Source organism: Lolium rigidum, chromosome 3 (assembly GCF_022539505.1).
Source record: "Lolium rigidum isolate FL_2022 chromosome 3, APGP_CSIRO_Lrig_0.1, whole genome shotgun sequence".
Classification (NCBI taxonomy): domain Eukaryota; kingdom Viridiplantae; phylum Streptophyta; class Magnoliopsida; order Poales; family Poaceae; genus Lolium; species Lolium rigidum.
The window spans coordinates 342,073,150-342,095,359 of NC_061510.1; the positions used below are offsets into that span (position 1 = coordinate 342,073,150).

The 22,210-nt window shown below is 45.6% G+C and overlaps 2 protein-coding genes and 1 long non-coding RNA gene across 3 annotated transcripts; 2 read left to right on the forward strand and 1 right to left on the reverse strand.

Annotated features, from left to right (window-relative positions):
* The first annotated feature begins 3,876 nt into the window (after positions 1 to 3,876).
* On the forward strand, positions 3,877 to 6,744 carry LOC124703962 (zinc finger CCCH domain-containing protein 24-like). The gene has a single exon (XM_047236197.1). It carries the CDS (start codon positions 3,882 to 3,884, stop codon positions 6,180 to 6,182), a length of 2,301 nt encoding a protein of 766 aa, XP_047092153.1. The 5' UTR covers positions 3,877 to 3,881; the 3' UTR covers positions 6,183 to 6,744.
* Positions 6,745 to 8,951: 2,207 nt separating this feature from the next.
* On the reverse strand, positions 8,952 to 12,393 carry LOC124703963 (alkaline ceramidase). The gene is made up of 3 exons (XM_047236198.1): positions 12,310 to 12,393; positions 11,188 to 11,530; positions 8,952 to 9,868 (listed from the first exon to the last, which is right to left on the reverse strand). Exons 2-3 carry the CDS (start codon positions 11,454 to 11,456, stop codon positions 9,352 to 9,354), a joined length of 786 nt encoding a protein of 261 aa, XP_047092154.1. The 5' UTR covers positions 11,457 to 11,530; positions 12,310 to 12,393; the 3' UTR covers positions 8,952 to 9,351.
* Positions 12,394 to 15,618: 3,225 nt separating this feature from the next.
* Positions 15,619 to 19,565, forward strand: LOC124700165. Its single transcript, XR_007001665.1, has 4 exons — positions 15,619 to 15,798; positions 17,737 to 17,779; positions 17,872 to 17,985; positions 19,554 to 19,565. It is a non-coding gene; the product is annotated as an uncharacterized LOC124700165 (long non-coding RNA).
* Positions 19,566 to 22,210: the final 2,645 nt, after the last annotated feature.

A 22,210-nucleotide genomic window follows, 5' to 3' on the forward strand; every position in this document is an offset into this window, starting at 1 on the left:
GCCAACACTAACTCGCTCGGTTTAGGTTGAAAAAATGTAACCATAGGTAATATGTTTAAAATAATCTGATAAATTATTACCTCATATGTTGTGGATACGTTTAGTAATATCTTCTACTACTCCCTCTGTCTTAAAATAAGTGACTCAATGTTTTTAGATATGAAGGTATATATATATAACTAAAACACATCTAAATACATTCATATCTAGATAAAATTGTGTCACTTATTTACAGACGAAGTAAGTTGCTTCAAATGGAACTTAACTATATGGGTCTCTCTAGGGATTAGTAGACTGAAAACTAACTTATAGCAGAGTAGGACCGATGCCTTCTTCTTCTCCGGCGTCGGTGCGTCCCCATCGCCATCGCTGGCTGAACCGCCGACTATCCTCCATCCTCCCGCTTGGTGTGCAAGGTACAAGACGACTGCACGAATCTTGACGCGACTCAACAACCGTAAATTCTACTAAGCTCTAAGATAAATTTCAATTTACTGAAAATTAGCAAAACCGTAGTTAAATATGAAAACAAAAATAGTCTGTTGATGGATTCTACCTGCAAGTGGGAGCCAATTAAGTAGAGTACTCGTAACAGTACTGTAATGATACTACTACTAAATAATTCTGAAGAATTTTAGCAGGTGCGGCTTGTACGTGTGGCACGGCCGCTGCCCCTCACCAACCGTGCGCAGGTGTCGGCAACGGAACTGCCAGGGGATCCATCAGACGGACCAGGGCCGGTCACGTGCCGCGGCGCCGCGAGATCTCACCGTCCGTCGCTGTCGACCCTCCTCCAAGGAGTAGTCACGGGAAACCAGATCCCGCCGCCGCCGCCCCACCTACCTGCGCTGCCGTGCGCGCGGGGCGCCAGCTCCAGGTGGCGGGGAGCTGTGGTCGTGACGAGGGCTCCGCGTCGGCACCGGTCGTCATCTATCTCATCTATCTATCCTCACGTCCGCCGTGCGCCACTCTCCACGCCAGCGCCAGCTACAGCCAAGATCCAACCACCGCTCGCCGTGGCGGCGCGAGGAAAGAGAGGGCGTGACGCGGCCGCCGGGGGCGTGCGGACAAGCCGGAAATGGACGGGAGCGACGGAGATTTCGAGAAGGAGCGAGAGCGACGTCGCGCGTACACAAGGCGCTTGCCTGACGTATGTGTGGGTGAGGCTTACGTGTGGGTAGGCGATGGTGGTGGGTGGAAAATCAAAAGCGGCGAGCGGCGAGCGGCGAGCAGGTGCGGTTGTCGCCGGTGGACGTGCCCGCGCTACGGCACGGCAACGGCAAGGCCGCCGGTTATGGAAACTTGGGGGTTGCCTCGCTCGCTCGTGCGGTCGTGCGTGCGCGGCTGACGCTGGCCATAAACTCCGTTTGGGAGGCTCCGTTTAGTTTAGTTTTAACCACACGATTGATTCCAAAAGTAAAGTATTTCAACGCCTAGGCATGAGATGCTGCAGTTATAGAGGACAATTTCAGCTTCAGTTTGAAAAAAAAAATCGGACCTGAAATTCTCAATATGGAAAGAATGCAGTTTTGGAGAATACTTCAGTTATTAATACTGCAATTTTCATTGGATGCAAACACCAGAGTATTTAATACTAGTAAGTATTTTTTAGAAACTGGATCTTTACTTCAAAAATACTTTGATGCAAGACGAGGAATTAACGCTTGCATCGCCGAATCCTGGTGAACACCCAACGACAGGCACCGATACGAGGGTGACATACAAATAATGGATACAAAACATGCTTCCAATTGATGCTCTCCTGGTTACCAATTAGTTGAACTTACACACATTGTTTATAAAAAGATGTCTTAGATTATTGTGGGCCCTTCACAATCGCGGTGGCGGTCTTTTTTATTTTAGCAATTTACCCTTTTTTTACAGTTTTGGAAGTTATACAACTTTGCCATGAGTCAAAATTCTTATCACTTTGATGGAGCACCAAATATGTGTATAGTATGGATCAATACCCTATGAGGAATCTAATAAAAACCCGCATGTGTTGAAGATGTTTATAAACTTGGTCAAAATTCAATAAATTTTACTTTGGGCAAACATAAAAACTTTGATCAATTTGAAGCCGAGGGAGTAAATATTTGGAATTCACTAGCTTGTGATCATGTATTAATAGAGACGACCGGTGCCAAGCTCTCAGTCTCAAGAAGGCCGCCTTGGTTCTTTACCAATGTATTATACTCATTCATCCTTACCCCCATCCGAAGTCTTTAATACTTGTCCAAAACAACTTCATTGTCAGCCTCGTTGTATAAAATGAGCAATGAGCCTAACACTTTTAGCCTCTAGAGCCTAATCAAGACATGAAGAACAAAGAAATACCGGAACACCATGCCTACCATCATCACCACTTAAAAAATCGCACATGGAGCATTCATATTTTCTATTTTTGTAGCATATACCCTTCTTCGTTGGTAGCTACTCCCTTCGGTCGGATTTAATCGATGCGGAGGGAGGGCTGCATGCGCATGTCATCATCGGGTGAGCGCGTCGATTATTTGCGTCCAGAGGTAGTACTTTTAAAGAAGGAAAATGCGGATGATCGATACCCCTCCTTGCTCTGCACGCACATCTCCTCCACCTCGGTGCGCGTGACAAGGGTGTCCACGGAAAAACAACTCAACCTTATATCATTCCCATTTCGTCTTCCTGGCAGCATCCAGACCCCCACACCGCACCATCCACCGCCCATATCGGTGCTACCCATCCAAAATCAGCTGCCCACATCCTTGCACCGGCATCGACCTCCTCAGACCTCCTTTCACCACCGTCCTCTAGATCCCCATCTCTAGCGCCGGTCCTCTCCATCTCCGCCGCTCGCCTCAATAACACCCCCACCGCCCTTCCCGGATCCTGCACCCCTCGCTCGCCGTATGCCTCAACACCACGTCGCATGCGGTCTAGCCAACACCATCGATGTTGCTTCTGCTGCAAGTGCCCACCGACAGAGGTAGAAGCGCCTGGGGCGAAGCTAAAAAGAGCAACGGGATGTTGCAAACACCTACCGAAGCAGGAAGCAGCCGGGGGTGGATCTGCAAGGAAGAATTATCGATGCTGCAGGTGAGCACTGGCAGAGCTAGAAGTGGCCGACAATGGATCTGCATAAGACCATCGCCGTTGCTGCAACCGAGAATAAGCGGATTTCGAAGCGGTTGGCGACGGAGCTGCAAAGAACCATCACCGTTGCTGCAAGCGGCAACCCTACCGCTGCATCGGCGACGCCCGAAGAGGGGAGTTGTTTTTTCCACTGCTTTTTTTAAAATCTAACTTTGATGTGTTCGTGCATCAGACGATCGCGAGGCGGGCTTCCGATCTCTCTCGGAGGACGCTGCGCGATCTTTCGGAAAATAATAACAATTTAATTAGAGTACTAAGTTATATAAGCAAAATGATTTTAATCGGGCGGCGCAATAGCAAAAGCAGAATGATTAATCCGTTTTGCCCTTCCGTTTGGTTCGATCACACGCCGTTTGTTTCATGGAGAGGTGGAGGAGAGGGAAGTGAGCTTGTGTGTGTCGCCGCGAGAACTCCAACTCCGATAGTCTCGCAACTCACTCCCCACTTCCTTTCTCTCTCTCCTCACTTTCCCCTTTTTTTACTACTGCAAATCTCTCCCTCCCTCATCCCCCCATGCTTCCGCTTCCGCTTCTTCTTCTCCCCCATCAATCCCAACCGGATAGAGGATAGATCGGCCCTATCTTCGCCGCCGACCACCGCCGCAGCCGCCGCTCGCCCCGCCGCTCTTGTTGTATGGTAAGTTTTCCACTCCATTTCTCGCGGTGCTATGTTGGGGAGACTCCCTTGACTGCTTTCTTGACTCCTCTGTTCCGCTCCCTCCACCAGTTCCTCCGATCCGGCAAGCCCAGATGAACGCCACGCCGATCCCCGCGCCCCCCGCGGCGTCCCTCCCCGACGCGCCGGCCCCCGCGCCCAAGAAGAATGCGGCGGTCGCCGAGATGGCCATGCGCCTCACCGTCGACACGGACGACGCCTTCGCGGGCCTCCTCGAGCTCGCCGCCGACGACGACGCCGACGGCCTGCTCCGCGCGCTGGCCCGCGCGCCGCCCGCCGCCGCCGACGAGCCCGGCCTCTGGTACGGCCGCCGCAAGGCCCTCGAGCGCCGCACCCCGCTCATGGTCGCCGCCACCTACGGCAGCCTCGCCGCGCTGCGCCTGCTGCTCTCGCTCCCCGCCGTCGACGCCAACCGCCGCTGCGGCCCCGACGGGACCACCGCGCTCCACTGCGCCGCCTCCGGGGGCTCCGCCTCCGCCGTCGACGCCGTCCGGCTGCTCCTCGTCGCCGGGGCCGACGCCGACGCCACGGATGCGGCCGGGTGCCGCCCCGCCGACGTCATCTCCGTCCCGCCCAAGATGGTCGACGCCAAGATCGCGCTCCAAGATCTGCTCGGCTTCCCCAAGCTCCTCCGGGTAGCCACAAACGCCCCAAGGAACTCGATCTCCTCGCCCGTCTCCTCGCCCACCGCCGAAGACGCCGCGACGCGGTCCCCATCTGCCGCGCTGATGCTGACGACCAAGTTCGCCGACCTGCCCAGGGTCGCCACCGCCACTTCAGAAAAGAAAGAGTACCCGGTGGATCCGTCCCTGCCGGACATCAAGAGCAGCATCTACGCCTCGGACGAGTTCCGCATGTACTCCTTCAAGATCAGGCCGTGCTCGCGGGCCTACTCGCACGACTGGACCGAGTGCCCCTTCGTGCACCCGGGGGAGAACGCCCGGCGCCGGGATCCCCGCAAGTACCACTACAGCTGCGTGCCGTGCCCGGACTTCAGGAAGGGCGTGTGCCGGCGCAGCGACATGTGCGAGTACGCGCACGGCGTGTTCGAGTGCTGGCTGCACCCCGCGCAGTACCGCACCCGCCTCTGCAAGGATGGAACCGGCTGCAACCGCCGCGTCTGCTTCTTCGCGCACACCACCGAGGAGCTCCGCCCGCTCTATGTCTCCACTGGGTCCGCGGTGCCGTCCCCGAGCCCGAGGGCCTCGGCCACGGCTGCGATGGACATGGCGGCGGCAATGGGCTTGATGCCTGGTTCTCCATCGGCGGTTTCGGCAGCCATGTCCCCGTTCACCCCGCCGAGGTCTCCTTCTGGCAATGGGATGCCGCCTTCCTTGGGCTGGCAGCAGCAGCCAAATGTTCCAACGCTACACCTTCCGGGCAGCAGTCTTCAGTCGAGCAGACTCAGGAGTTCACTCAATGCCAGAGATATGCCTTTGGATGACTACGCCCTGATGCAGGAGATGGATTCTCAGCTTATGAATGGTCTCTGCGCACGCCTTGGTTCTTCGTCTGCAGGGAACCATGCTTCTCGCACCAAGAGCCTGAATCCCTCAAACTTGGATGATCTCTTCTCTGCTGAGATGATCTCGTCCCCGAGGTACAGCAATGCAGATCAAGGCGCTATGTTTTCACCTTCTCAGAAGGCTGCTATCCTTAACCAGTTCCAGCAACAGCAGCAAGCACTGCTCTCACCAATCAACACAGGGGGCTTCTCGCCAAAGACCGTGGACAACCAGCAGATTCCTTCACGCTCATCGCTGCTGCAAGCATCACTTGGGATGTCCTCCCCTGGCCGGATGTCTCCCCGTTGCGTTGAATCTGGGTCCCCAATGAACTCCCACATGGCAGCCGCCTTTGCCCAGCGTGAGAAACAGCTGCAGCAACAGCACCAGCAGCAGCAGCAGACAATGAGGAGCCTTAGTTCTCGTGATCTTGGGCCTAGTGCGACGAGGAGCCTCAGTTCTCGTGATCTTGGTCCTAGTGCCGCAAGAGCATCGGCTCTAGTTGGCTCTCCTCTCAGCTCGTCATGGTCCAAGTGGGGATCTCCTTCAGGGGCACCTGATTGGGGTGTGGATGGTGAAGAACTGGGTAAGCTTCGCCGATCATCTTCCTTTGAACTGAGATCAGGTGGTGACGATCCAGATCTCTCGTGGGTGCACACACTGGTTAAGGAGTCTCCGCCAGAGAAGCAAGGTACCGCAGCTGAATCCATGAACTCCGTTGGACCTTCTCCACTTATGCATCCGAATGTTAACAATGGTGAAGGTTCGAGGCTGAACACACGGATGGATGGAGATGACCAAGCCACAATTATTGGAGCATTGCTTGAACAGATGCAGCTTGATCAGCAAATGGGTAGTCTAGCAACATAGACAAACAGCAGGGCCTGCGAGGTGCAAGAAGTTATTGATACTCTTAGCTAAAGAATTTGAAGTATTTTTTGTTGTTTTTGTTCATTAAGATGGTCAGCAAGCAAGGCTGGATAGCTGAAGGTGGTGATTCAGAGATTGGTTTTCTTTAAATTTTTGGAGGTATACAATATGGAGGTTCCAGTAGGTTAAAGTACCTCAGTTGGGGTTGTTCCAAGGCCGACAGCAGGTAGAATCGCACCCCGGCAGCTTCAGTTCATCAGTCACAGACTTCTCTATTTTGTTAATTAACCCTGTTAAAAGGAAAAGCTTATCTGCCCATATCAGGATTCTTTCCTTTACCTAGTGGTGTTTATTTTGTTTATTGTTACATGGATACTTGATGTACTGATGGTATAAATGGGTATACCTGGCATGCTTAAGTACCAAGTGCCAAAATATTTTTTGCTTCATCATTTGTCGGGGATTTATACCATGGCCTAGGTTTTGGTCAGATGTTGATGCCTCTGTAATTCTTGGGTTATATTTGTAATAATGTAAAATCGTTATTGAACTTGCACTGCTATTCTTTTAAGCTTGCCAACCATATTCATCAATTATCAGGATTATTCCTAATTTTTGCCTGTGGTACTGTCCTGGAAAACCTTGAGTTTCTGCAGAATGACTGCTGGCTGCTGCTTTCACTTGTGTGACGATGCACGAGGATAGTGTTTGACCGGTAGATTTGAGGGTCAGTGGGTGCACGTGTTTAGGTCAGTCTCTGGGTACATTTTTATTGGCCTAGTGTGAGTGAGATAATGTACCGGTCAGTGTTGTGCTGCTGTGAGATTTGTGGAATCTTATCCCTGTTCGATCCTAGATCTCGATTCGAATTCCTACGAGTATATGGTGGACACGTATCACCAATATGATTCTCGTTTCCATCATTCGCTTGATTCTATGCAATGCACCTGTTTTGACAGAAGCATGGTTCTAGAACATAACGTCTTTCTGGCAAGCGAATGATCTGTAGAATTGTTCACACATAAAAAACACCATTGAAACTTCTCAAGTATGGCCCATGCTCGTTAGCTACTCTTGCTATGGTTTATAATAGTAGGAGCGATCCAACTAAACCGTGCTGGAGAAAAATGAAATGCCTTAAAGGATTCCTGCAAGAGTCAGCAGAATCGCCGACTTATTTATGTCTTTTATCCGTAGGAGAAAGAAATTTGATATGCAGATCTCAAATAAAAAGAGAATGAAATCTGACAGGCATATCTCAATACAAGAAGATAATAAGGTGCTCCATTTCGTAAAAGAAGACCTATAATATTTTACTGAAGTTGAAGAATGTAAAGCTAAATCAAGCTTATAAAAATATCTATTGAGAAATATGATCTAAAAATAAAGAGAACTATATAGATCCAATATGAAAACGTATGTGATGATGTATCATGTATCTGATGACATTTTCTTCTTCTTTCAGAAACACACTACAAACGCACACCCTCACATACACGCGTTGTATCTGATGACATTGATTTGGCATGGCAGATAGTGATAGTTTTTTTCTGAACACTTATTGCTTGACTTTAAAAAAAACTGTACATCTTGTTTTGTTTTGAACAGAGAGAGTAATTGAAGTTCTGGTTTTGTCCTAAGTCAAAGTACTTCAAGTTTGATCAAATTTATAGAAAATTTGTGAACATCTAGAGGGCCATTTTTTTTTGAAAGGAGGGTCCCGAAGGACCGAGATGCTGCATTAATTACAGGCGGTGGTGCAAATTACAAGAGGGGGCTCGAGAAAAGTACAAATTACAAGAGGGGGCTTGTCAAAAGTAAAAAATTACAAACATGCCCTTGAAACACACACAAGAGACCTTAGAAAGATTTTTGAGAAAGCAATCAAGTCCCTGTGCCTCACCACCCAAGATCTGAGATGGCTGCCGCCGTCGGCCACCGTCTTGACAACATCACTTGGGAAGAAGATTGCGAAGAACGCCTCTGTCGCACCATCGAGTAGGGGCCTCCGTTGTTGGAGGTTGAAAAGACACTCACATGGCTACATATGCCTCCTTTGGCATCGAAGATCAATGGTCTGCTGTGGACCACTATGGTATAGCTCATCGTCGCCACAAGAGCTTCGCGTCTCCGCCAAGCTTGAACTCCCGGAGCTCGCACATGGCTTCTTCTCTCCCCGCCGCCATGACTGGCCAGAGAAGAAGAATCGCCACTCCAAGAGACCACAAGCCTTATTTGTGAAGGTGTGGGTAGAGGTCGTCGATGCCACATCTGGGTTTGCCCATCGGAGCGCCGCAACAAGGAGGGGCACCATCTAGGACTAATTTAGTTTTATTATATTATAATACATCTAAGATTAGATGTCATAAATGTTGGTATTAAAAAAAATCTTGTCAAACCTAGAGAAGTTACTAAGAACAAAAGTAGAGCTTCAATTATTTTGGAAACGAGGTAGAAGCTGCCACTTGCCATGGTTTCACCAACAACTGTCAAGGACTGGTGGAACCTTTTTTTTCAAGTCCCAGACATGGACGCCAATCGAGTTGACCACATGAGTAGAGATTAGAGTTGGATACAATAATGCTCATGAATGCTTGGCATGAGCTCCCTTTGAGCAAGCTGTCAGTGAGCATTCATTTGACACTACTCAACCCTGCCAAGTTCAACGAGCGATTAAGAAAAAGGTAACACATGTAACATTTACACATTTCACAGCAGGTAACTTCCATGTTTTGGCTGTTCTAAGCACAAAGATCGTAGCACCAGAGCTTCAACGTTGAAGTTCAGAAGTACCATGAATAACAAAGAATTAATAGTTACGAGGAACATGAATCTATGACGACTCCAGCCAGTAAGTTAACTAATACAATTCAACCCCATTCAAGTCAAATCAAAAGAATAAATAAAAAGCCCTACTAGTTTTGAAAGACAAACTTCAGTGGACCCAGATCAAAAGAGATGAACACTCCAACTAATCTCTGATTGAAATCATGTATGGTACAAAACAGGCTGTCAGTTAAAAGTTACCAAAATCCAGTGAGACATCAAGACACTTGTAGTCCGTAATCACTTGGAAGCCCATATACAAAAATGCCACCGCTTGTTTTTTTGAGCGCATGGGGGACATTTGATTTCAGGTCCTGAAGAACACCACTGATAAACTGAGAGCTTACTCCCTCTTTCTGGATTTCTGGATCTTGACATAAGGCAATAGCCCAAAGAGGTGGATAATGCGTGGCTCCCACCCACGCTGCTGAGCTCGGCAAAACATCAAGAATGTGTTTGCGAAATAAGAGTTAAATCCCATAAGCACATGCCACCATGCGTGTCCCTGCGGGTTGATGTACCAGTGCGAAAGCTTCTTGCAGAAGATGCGATCAACTAGCCAGCAAACAGTCGCCAGGAAGATGGTAAGAACATACAGCTTCGCGAGCCGCTTGGCAGCCAAGTCTTTCGTCTGTATGTAGTACTTGTACATCCGTGGGATGCAGAGAAGGCACAGACCAATGTAATGCAACTTGAATACTACTTGGAATCGCACAAAGAAGTGAACTACAGCAAATGCAGCACCATATAGGACAAGGAAAGTAGGCATCGTGCTCCTGTAATGCCAATCTGGTGAATAAAGGACATACAGATATAGGAGGATCTCCCACACCATTGGTGTCTCATCACTCTGCTGTAGGCTGGAAACCAAAATATGACAACACAAGTTAATATAATACGTACAGCAAAGCAATATTTTAACATGACCAGAATTAATATGAAGACTGACAGAAGCTAGATATATATACTGAAATTGACAAGCAAACATGGCCAGAATTAATATGAAGACTGACAGAAGCTAGAGATATGCTGAAACTGACAAGCGCACAACCCTTGATAGATTAAGAAAAAGAGAGGATGGAATTTAACATGCGCATCCTAGTCTTAGTTAGAGGCAACCAGCCACTCTACATAGGTAGTATTGGTGACAGTGATAAAACAACTTACCAATGTGTTTGATTTAATGTATTACTATGAACATACCAGCACTCAACGAACATGCAGCACAGTTAACATCTTAGGACTGTGTTTGATTTAATGTAGGAGTATTTCCGTACATACTAGCACTCAAAATCATGCAGCACAGTTCAGTTGTTAAGACTAACTAATGGTGGCATCGTCTGACAACCAAACCAAGCAAGTTGCTTTATTCCCAGTGACACTGCTAGTTGACTAATTTGCTGATCAAAAGGCAGCCCATTTACCCTACGTATTCCCAAGGAGCTTACTTGAGATATTGAGCAACAGCAAAGCCAAATAGTGAGCGTTGGCAAATACTGAAATTTTGTCATGAACATAAAAAGCATTTAAAGCAGATAGAATTTCAGCAATGGCCCTTAGAGCAGCTGCCCCGGTTGTGGATGGTCAGCCAGTGCATCAGTACAAGTACTCAACCCAATCAAGAACTAGGCACATTCCAACTAAATCACTGGCTGTTGGGGTGTGCACGTGCATATGGACTCATCAACTCACCACACAGAGTATCAGCCATAGAGTTGTGAACGCAAAAATAAACAGCACAGCACATGAGAGACAAAAAGAATGAAGAATAAAAAATAATGTATACAACTGAAAAAGATCAAACAGAATTTCATGCCAATAACAGCAAGTTAAGAAATCACATTAGCAGGACACAATCTATCAGAACATAAATTCATGTGAACAGAATAGCTCAGTTTTAATTCAAATGGCAGTAATGTTAACGAAGTAGCTCAGTTTTAATTCAAATGGGCAGTAATGTTACAAAAGTAGCTCAGTTTATAGTCCAAATGGAAGTAATGTTAGCAAAATAGCTTTTGCACCGTCAAGGATTATGTGTTTGCTATTAACAGAAACTCTCCATCAAATGCAAATGGCATGCAAAATCAAAAGGTAGTACTTGTATTCTAAAAAGTAAAAACTGCATAGCTAAAGGTGGCCTTTTATAACCGGCCAAAATGCTAGTTGACTGAAAGCTTACACATGCTGCAAGGTGGCGTGGAAGATGATGCTCCCAATAGACAGTATCATATTGGATATGTGCAGAACACTGAAGCGCTTCTCAAAGCGTTGGCGGAGGGCATTGACGAGTCCAATGAGCGCCAGGAGAATGCACGGAGCATTGGACAGAGTATTGTAGAACTCTGCGATATACGACGAGCGGGCGTAGTTCTCCTCGCACAGCTCCATGGTTGACGTCACAGGCCCCCAGAAGCTCGCTACCATGGAATCCGCCATCGATTCGTCCATGCTTGGCGCCTGGTTTGTGATGCTTTCAGCAGGCTGTGGAACAATTTGGAGTCGGAGGGCACCGAGCCAAACACCTGCAACGATTGATATGTGAATTTGTTAAGACCCATGCAGTGGCAGCGGTAGGCGGTAGCTATCACAACGCTACTCTGCGCAGAAGATGCTAGAACAGAATGTCGAGGTTATTATGGGTAACAAGTCGTAATGTGATCATGGATGCTACATCATATATCCTATCCATCTGTAGGAGATAACGCTAATTTTCCAAGTAGTAGAAGACAAAACTAAATAAATACTGGCTTGTTCCACACACCTCTTGGCAGAAGCAATCGAGGTCAACATCATCAAAAAGCACAAATTACACAACAAACTCCTACTTAGCAGTGGCTCGACTGAAACCTACACAACTGCAACCACCTTCCTTTTTTTTCTTTTTCTGAAAGGGGCTCTCCACCAGCACCTGCAGATCCCGTCAGAAGTACAAACTCACCGAAGCAAAATCCGGCCTCGATTCCCAATCCCCCAACCCACCGGCCGCGGAAGCAACCTCGATCGGCCCTACCACGAAGCCCCGCGCACGGGTACGAACAGATCTGCTGGCTGAGGAAGCCGAATCAGAAGGCGGCGCACGGAGTCCGTGCGCCCATAGCGCAACCAGCAAAGCCGCCAATCCCGAGACAGGCCAGGCGATCCCCTCCCTCTCGCTCGCTCACGTGAAACCACCAATCCAGAAATTCAGATCGCCGAGAACCGAAGATCGGGGCGGCCGCCGCAGGCAGAATCCTCGGCGGCTAGGGTTTTGATCAGGCGCAGATCGAGGGTGAAGAGGGTTGGGATCGGAGAGGGCGGTTACCTTGGGGCGGGGGGGGCGCGCTGGCTCCGCTGGGTGGGAAGCCTGTGCCTTGCGTGCTAGGGCATGGAGGACGGCGAGCTTCTTCCCTTTTGTTCGCTCGCTCGCCCGATCGATCGATCTGTTTGGCCCGCCTTCCCCCGTCGCTTTCCTTTTTTTTCCGCCCTTTTTCTCCTTTTCCGTTTTTTCTTATTAATATAATTTCGAGCCCTTTTTCCTTTGCGAATAGTCCATGGTCAGGCCGGTGCGCGTTCAAATTCACCGTGGAGGCCCAGTCTGTCGGCTCGGAGGCGCGGGCCCACCTTGGTGCGTCGTGGGGCCCAGCGGAGGGAAGGTGGTGGGCCCGCCCGTCAGTGGTGGCCGGTGCTTACTCTATTCACGTGCGCCGTGCCAAGGACGCCGCTGTTTTCACGCGGTGACATTCGTCAGACGCGTCTAGACGCCTAGCTAGGCGGCCGCCGCACCTCCCAGAGAGATTGCTCCGCCTACCTTGGTGGCGACGGATTGTATTTTAACGGTCGCCGGCAGATTTCAGCCTGACACGTGGACGGCTGGTATGGTTTTCCTGCTTTCACATTCGTCCATTTTTTCATTTCCGGTGCACTCTTTGTCGGAGGTGGCCGGCCAGCTAGGCACAAGGAATGTTACCTCGATGAATAATGTTTATAAATTTAATTTAAAGTTAATTTTTTATTAAACATAAGGAAGAAAAATAAGATATCTATGAAAAATATACTTTACGGTGAATCTACTACTCCTGCGATTCATTCATATTAATTGTCGTTGATTTGGATGTATCTGGACATATTTCGTGTATAGATACATATGAATCTATGGCAAGTAATATGGAGCAGTGGGGAGTAATATTGATTTGGTATCGTAAATATTCATATTTTTGTCTATAACATTGGTGTAAATTAGAGGATATTAACTTTTGACTAAATTTATATGTCTTATTCAGGGGGAATATCTTGGTAATGCCAGTTAGACATCATAATGGGATACTAAAATTTCATCAATTTTGAATCTTTTTTTCCTGGTTTACCCATCCAAATTTGGCACATTTCATCGGTCTCTACATTGAAGGCCTCCTTTTCTCACCAAAGTCGTTTTTTTTTCTTTGTTGTAACTTGGATCATGCTTCCAGTAGAACTTGGTCGTCTTCCTCTCTAAATACATGCTATAATAACTTGCTCAACATAAAACGATAACTCACCTTTTTGCCACTATATATACATTTCTCCCCCTAAGTGGTTTTAGGTGTTTAATGATAATATAATCATGATCTCATCGTGTGCTAAAGGTTTTTGGTATATTTATTTAATTGCACAAGACAATGTGAAAAGAGGGAAGACGGTCTTCAACGTTTTTTCATGTAATTGTGTCACACGGAAACCATACTAAAAAGGGGGTAAAATAATGGAAGGTAATAGATGAGATCAATTAACGTATGCAAAACACCAGATCCACCCACAAAACCTTTATATCTTGGTTGAGAGAGATCCCTTTGTTTCTTGTTGTTGAGCAAAAATTTCAGGGAGGAACCGGTGTGAACCCCAAAAGTTCTGGTGAACCGAAGTCCTGCCAAGTTTCGGTTTGTGCTTCCGAACCATTATTTTAAATTGTGTTGGATGGTTCAACTCTCTGCAACGGTGTGAAAGTTAGTTCGGAAGTTGGGTTAGAAGTTCCTGGAAGTTTCGACCATACCAAAACTTCCGGTCACTTAGTGCGGAACTTCTGGCCATCCCCAAAAACTTTCCAGTGGCTCCTCTCTCCTCCATCGATGTTGAGCTTAAATGAACTAGATCTCTCATCCCAGCCAATAAATCTCCATGCCACTCTAGGATTTACGTGAGAAGACCTAGATCTACACTTTCTCAAAAGGAATTTTGAGTCTCCCCTCATTCCGTTTTGGAACTTGTTACCCTTGGGTGTTTCTGCACCCTAGACGAAAGAGGTCGTACTTGAAACACGATTTTGGTGGTGTAATGCTTTGTGATCACGGTGAGAGCCTCCAATTGAGTTGCGGAGATTACCCTAACCTTGTTTGTAAAGGTTCGATCGCCGCCCTCAAGGGCTCCCCTTACTGGATTGTGACACCTTGCATTGTGTGAGGGGTTGTGGCGTCTGGTGGGCTTTGTATTGTCACGCTTCTCCAACGAGCTTCTCCAACGAAAACACCCCCCCCCCCCTAGGAAGGAACTACGAGAATACAAATGCGGTTATTTCTATCATTTTACTTACTGCATGGTTGCTATATAGGTTGTCTATCTAGTTGCATATCTGAATAACGTACGTTTGTATTAATACCCTAAGATTGGAAAAGATAACAAAAAATGTTAGTAGTCTATCCGTTCCCCTCAAGTCGACTATGCCGATCATTTCACAAAGCAAGATGTTGATTATTGGTATCAGTAACTTTGTGTCTACTTTGTGCACGATTACTGATGGCGCAACTGTAGTTCCCTGCTTGCTATTTATCTGCTTGGGGAAGTAGTTTTTTTTTGACAACTCAACGGTGGGAGGCAAAAGCCCCCACCTGAAGCCCTTTTCTCACTTTTTATTCCAACGTGAAAACGGCCAGGCCGCTGGGAGGTACAGGGAGGTACAGGAGGAGGTACAAAGGGGTGAGAAGAGAAGTCCAACTCGAGACACAAACACACACTCAACACATGGCATTCTACATGGGAAGTAGTAGAGGGCTTTAATGTTGATTTTTACGATACAACACCTATAATGCCATTACAGATCCCGCCAAACAATTACTCTAAATATAATTTTCATGGTATGGTACGGTTACCGCCAAAGTAGATCCCGCAAAACCGGTATTCATAAATCAGAATTTCCTCCACTTGTCACATGAATATGCATGTATATACCCAAGACGATCTCTAAGCGTCCGCAGGAGCATCGGGCCTTGCGGCATTACTTTCGGTAGGACCCATAGTTTAGGGTTGTGGCGCTCTACCTTGGGTGTGGCCCTTCTAGGTTTGTAGATAGCTCTCCTTTTGACCAATCTCTACTACTTAAAAAGAAGGAACGTGTTCCCCCTTCTCCCTATTTGGTAGTCTTTTGGTCGTCCCTCCGTCGTCCTTTATCACGCGTTGACTCCCTTTCTCTTCCCCAAAATCAGGATTCTTTGATTCCCTCATAAATTCCTTCTCCATAGATCTTGGCCTGAGTAATTTTTGCCATCAATCACTCGCATCGTTCTCCCCTTGCCCGCCGGCTACCCGCGATAACTACCGAACCACGCACCAAACACCGTCGGCGATGACAGCATAACTGGCTGCGCCGCGCTTTGCCCGACGCGAATCGCCCCTCCCCCCAAGCCGCCGACGTTATCCTGGTACCCCACTTGACGATGGGGTGTTCCTCGACGACATTGACCTGGATGCTACGGACGGGCCGCCGCCGCGGGCTCACTTCACTAAGGACTACATGCCCTGACGCTTACACCGCCGCCGTCGCCACCAAACTCGGCTTCGATAGGTAAATAAGCTTCTAGACACCCCTAAGATCTTTTTTGTATTGGTACGTGATTGATTCGATTGATCCTGTAAGCATGCCGAAGTGGGTCTGCAGTCCATGGAGTTGGAATCTCGCTGTTGTTTATTTTCTTTGTCGGCTGCGGGAACGATGAATTCACCAAGCAATTGGGGGAGGCCGAGAGGTTGGGCGGTTGGTCCAGTTCACCCTTTATTAGGGTGCTTGTAAATCCCAGCTGAGACTTGAGATACAGTGAGAAACATGGGATTCTCTGTATTGATAGAGACAAAGTTCCTATGTCCAGTACTAACTCTGAGATGTATTTTGGTTGGTATGGAATCGTAGCACAAAAAATGGTAGATTTAGCCATTTCTTTATGACAATGATCGGATCTTAGGTACAGTTCAGACTGGAAACCTATGGCCTGTGAATCATCTTCGAGTATAGACGAAAGCTACCTATTCTTGATGCTCGGTGACCAATTTCAGAATTATGCAAAATCTGCAAAAGTAAACAAACATTGTTTGTTTCCGGCTCGGTAGAATGATACGTTTTGATTTTGGCCGCATGTGATCCTTGCACTTCATTAAACATATTAATATGAGGTAGAAATTGAGGTTTCTTTAGGTTGATCTGATGAATTGAGGGTATTGCTTTACTCACTAAATTCTGGAGCTCATTCTTTCTTTATTCTAGCAACTGAGTGATAAAATTGCTTTGTTGTGTTATCTCTTTCGACTTTCTTCGTCTCCTTGTGAGAGAAATATTTGAATTTCTCTCTACATACTTACTATAGGTAGTGCTAAAATCCTATTCGCAAAAAAGCCTGGAAAGAACCCTTCGACTGAGGTTTTCTGTACATTCAATTATAGAGCATGCTCGTGTGGTGGGAGAGTTTTCATAATGTTTAATATAATTTATTATTCTGTATTATATTTATGTTACTTTCTAAGTTACAATAGTTGTTTCATGCTCCGCTCATCTATCAATGGGTTCTGAAAGAAGATGTATTTTAATTCTTCCCAAAACTTGAGAATAAAAATATCACTAAACTGTTTCTGATCAACTTGCTGGGTAATTGTAAGATGGATGGTTTCAAGGAAAATATGAAAGAACTGATGTGCTGCCAATTTGTCAAATTTTTAGTCTGGGACAATGAAAAATGTATGCATGTTCAGAGGCAGAATAAAAGACAAACCCTAATCAGATATTATCAGATAGAAAAGTAGAAATGTACTCTAGATGAAACATTCAGAAGACATCATCTAGGCTTAGTTTCAGAGGAGCGGACAAAAAAATTGGGAGCTCCTTCTTTGTTAATTCTAGCAACTGGATTATAAAATTATATATATTTATGTATTTGTAGTGATGTTTAGCAGGAAATTGTTACTGTTGTTTTACTAAAGCTTCATGCTCTTACTCTTAGTCGGCATGGTATGAGTTTCTCTGTTTTTACACTTTCGGTACTTCTCCAAGCATCAGCTCTGAAACTATAAACTCCATTTAGGATTTTGTAATACTTTACTAATGATTTCATGGAGGGGTTGCGCCCACATCGAGATGCTGTCCGGGGATGTGCCCACAAGGCTGGGTCTTTGTGTCCTTCCTCAACCTCGGCAGTGACGTGACTTGACCTGGAAGTTGTCAAACCGAGCTCTGATGATACCAACAACGACTCGGAAGCATCCGGTGACGAGATGAGCATGCTTCTCGTGATGTGTATGCACATGTGCCTTCGCTGCACCGAACTCGTTCCGCATATATGTGCTTGCAAGAAAGGGCAACTAATATGTTTCTATTTGTTAGAGAGCTCCGAATAAGATTATTGTTTCGTCCTCTTACAGAATTTGCTCTCCTTCCTTTTTGATGCTTTCATGATTAATAAGGTCTCTTCATGATTATGTTTACATATGCGATGGATGCGTCAACGAAAAATTTCAGCTGAAGCTCCTGGTCCTCAAAGGTTACTGCTCTTTTTCATAAGGTTAGTGATCTCTTGCAGTTATATATGCATGCCGTGTGTGTTCTCCAAAAATTAGGATTTACACTAACCATGCTATTGTAGTTCATTCACAGGACATTGATTCTTTCAAGATATAATTGCTTGGAAACTGGGAACTTTGTAGATCGTTTTGTTTCCTTCAAAATGGAGGGGGTACCCCTGGCCTCTGCATCGACTTTGTAGATCGGGTACAATCCTAGCCTCAAATCAGCTCGTGATTTATTCATTTTCAAAGAAGCACACTTGCTCAATTGTAAGTCTTGCTGTTCCAGTTTTTGCTCCTGTTACTTTTGTGGTGTTGACTGTGGTGGCGAAGGTGCAAACCTTCTTTCTATCACTTATGAACCATCGTGTTGCGTTGCCAAGTCTTCATATGTATAGCCTATAGTTGTCAGTTGTTTGTTAAGCATTCCTTGTAGGATTCAGATGTAGCTTATATGTCTTTGATGTAGCACTCCTTGGTGATTCAGATGTCGAGTTTTTTTGTAGTTTGTTTTGTATCAGTGCTTTGAGCTGTGAGCATCCTTGAATCACCAAGGCATCTATACTAAAAATTTGAAAGACATGAACTGCCTGAATTAAACTGCTCTATTGAACAGAAAAAGAAAAAAAAACCTTCTATTTTTACTTTTTAGGTTCAGTGCTTTTTATTTTGTCATCATTAGCAGAATTACATTGTATTCTCTTGCATTGTGCAAACCATATATTTATTCTGAATTAAGGCAATTCAGTTTGCTATATGCTGGCTTTTGGGACTTGCATCACATCGACTAATATCTCAAAGTAGATAGGAAAAAACCAATGTGCCTTTTCTATAATTGAGCATAGTCATAATCAAAGATCATAATTACACCATCCTACTCGTACTACCGTAAATAGCCTAACATGTTTTAGTTTCTTGTTTTATCTTAGTAGCCAGGGAAATCATATGGGTTTCTTATTCGATGACGAGTATAGTTAAACCGAGCATGTGTCCGAAACCTGAATTGTCTTTGTTATACTCCAGTTGAACAGTCCAACCTGAATTGTCTTTGTTATTCTACAGATACAGTAGATGGAAAAAATTGGACTGTTCTACTCGGTACTACTCGGAGTACATTAGTTGCTTGTTTATCTTAGTAAAAACTTTAACCAGGCTAAACATATGGGTTTCTGGTATTGATGAAATTACATTTGTTTATGTGCCAAGTGAGGCAACTCCATAAATGAAATGGTACTGAATCAAAGCAGAGATTGTCAAGTACTCCACGGGTATCCTTTTGTTGTTTGGTCTATGGTCTCTTAGATAAGGGGTATCTTTTTGTTGTAAATGCAAGGAATATCTAACAGAAGGAATAGTTATACGCTGAAGTTACTGAATCTATTATTACTTACGTTTTGGTGGGTTCAATTTAAATGAGGTGTGATGTGCCGATGAAAGGAACCATATAAAAGAAGCAGCTCTGGCCTTACAAGATTCTATAGTAGCTACTGACCTGTCCAGAGGGCCACAATTATACAGTCATAATCATAACCAAAGTGCCTTTTCTGTAATTGAGCATACAGCCATAATCATACAGTTAGGCTTTGGAGTTGCTTGCTATAGTTAGTCTTTTTAGTTGCTTAAAAACATATCAAGTACTCCATTATTTTTAAATTGGAGTATATTCTTAAGTTGTTATGATCTGAAAAAAAATCCATTCTCACCCATATAAGAGGACCTATGATTTCCCTGTGTATGATCTGAAATCTAATGCTGGAGTATCATTTTTTGCAGGATGTCTTTGGCATGCACTGGACACAAAATAAAATACAGACAATCTCTAGGTGTTGAAGAAATCGCGCAATCAGGTGAATACTGCTCAAAAGGTCAAAACCAATGAAAGGTCTTCCTGTTACTCGCAGGAGGAAGTGAGCTCCAGCAATGGCGGAGCGCGTGTTCCAACAGCGGCGGAGCGCAGGTTCCAGCAGCGGTCGCGAGAGGCGAGCTCCAGTAGCGGCGGCCAGAGGCGAGCTCCGGCAGCAGCGGCGGAGCGAGGGAGGACTCCGGCTCGCCGGCCCGCCGGCGTGAGAGGTTGCCGGCGCCAAGGGTGGGAGGCCGCCCGCTGGGAGGCCCGCTGGCTCGAGGCAGCGAGGAACGCAGGATTCCACCGGCGGGAAGCTGCGAGCTCACCGGGAGGCACGCCGGCGCGAGCATGCGACGAGCGCGGGAGTCCACCGGCGGGAAGATGCGACCGCGAGCGAGACTGTCCGCGAGCGCGTGGCTGCGATCCATCGGGGGCTTTCCAAAATAAGAAGCGTGTAAATGAAAAAATAGTTTTGAACTACACCTCCGATACCTAAATCGTGACAATGAAAAAATAGTTTTGAACTACACCTCCGATACCTAAATCGTGACAGAGGGAGTAGATTATTTTGTGACATTATACGGCAATCTCTTTCTATCATGGCAATTTGCATGTGTATTATTTTTACATGTGCAGAAAAACATTTGTATTGTTTCCCGTGGTAACTAAGAAGTTGGGAGGTCCTTCGATGAGGACTGTCAAAGCTCAACTTGGCGATATCAGAGTCAGACATACTACAAGTTAGCGCAGTAAGAAGTTAGGAAATTGGAGACCTGTACATTACCGTCTCGTAAATTACTGCATGGTAATGGAGTTTGTTTTGAGGCAATAGTTCCGATATCATATCCACTTATTGTTTCTTCTCAAAAAAATGTTATTTGTTGGTTGCCTATCTATCCCTAACTACAGGTTAGGGAAATTACGTTTATGACTCACTCTCCCAGCAATTGAGATAGTTGCACAACCGAAGGATCATTGCTTGATACAACTTTTGGAATGTGTACTTGCATAATAAACAATATAGTGCACTTTGACTTGAAAAATGAAAGTTTACTTGTCAATTTGAGGGATCGTCAATACCCAATATGCAAGGTAAGAAGCACAATTCTTATAATTTTGTCCTATTGTTGGTGTTGCACCGTGTTGCTAGACTATTGCTTCTTCTCTTCTCTGTGCTATTTTTGATGTTTCGGAATCAATACTATATTGACTTACAAACTGGACACCTGACAGTGATATTTTTTTAGCATCATATCCCCCATACTTGCAGTCTGCTCCTTACTTCAAACACATAGTGCTTTTTGCAATAATCATATTAACATTTGCTTCGCCTGATACATAATTTTTGATAGAACTGGACATTCATGTAGTCCAGAATGTAATCCTCGCTTACGCAATTGATGAGTTTATCTTGAAAATACACCTATGATATAGATTAGCTTACGGACACCTTTGTTGGCAGTGGAATGAACATATGTACATTAGAACTCTTCACAGAGGGACGTCTATATGCAAATTCAAATTGTGGTGTTACTATTGGATGGTAGAAATCAGACATGATGTGACCCATCATAAAAAGTATATGCGCAGAAGTCTGATGTGAACTGTTCTTCCATTTGCAGGCATTGTGAGCTCGCTCTCTCGACCACGCGTGGGTCTACTGGGATGCGCACTGGAATTCTTTTCCAGTGGCATGCATTTTGGGGAAAAGAGAAATATGAGTGACCATTAAGCCGCACAACTTGACAACAGAAATATGCAAACCGAATTTATTTTTCCAGTGGCATGCATTTTGGGGACATTTTGGGGAGAAGGTGGAATTGAGGTAGAAGACGATCATGCTACATCTGAACAATCTGCGACACTCCTCGACCCCCTGGATGGACAAAGAGGTTAGTTCAGGTTTGGGATGATGTACTGTGTTGTTTTGCAATTTAGTTGATTTATTAGTTGGTTCAGGTATGTGATGATCTGTGAGGAGCGGTAATGTTATGCAGCTTTGTTGTTAAACCCATATGCTAATCCAGGCACCGTAACGTTGAAATAAATAGTATGCTAATCTAACAAAATTGATTTGGTTACCTACCAGACCAATAATATAACATGATTCATTTCTGATCCCTGGATGTGATGCTTGTACTTCATACCATTAGTTATTAAATGAGTTATCACCATTTTCTTAGGTTTTGCATTGTCTCGGAGCCTCCAGTTTATGTGGAAGCAAGTTATTATGGCTTATGAAGTGATTTTCGAGAATCACCTAGCTATATAGATTGCCAAAGTAGACATAGAGAAGGTGTATGTCAGCACAAAACTTTCACAATGTTTTTGAAACTGAAGCAAGGAGGAGGTTCCGAGCAATGAGAGGAAACGGCCGGAGGATCTAGGGGTAGTTCGATGCAGCGATGACGGAAGATTTTGTTATTAACAAAAGTTCCTTCTGATAGCGACGTGGCATGTTATGGCACTGCTACTCCATATATAATATTCTAATCACATCACCATACTATTCAAATTAGAATTCCCAGTTATATATTGCTCCTCATAAAATTCTCAATCTACGGAACCATATTATATTATATATTGT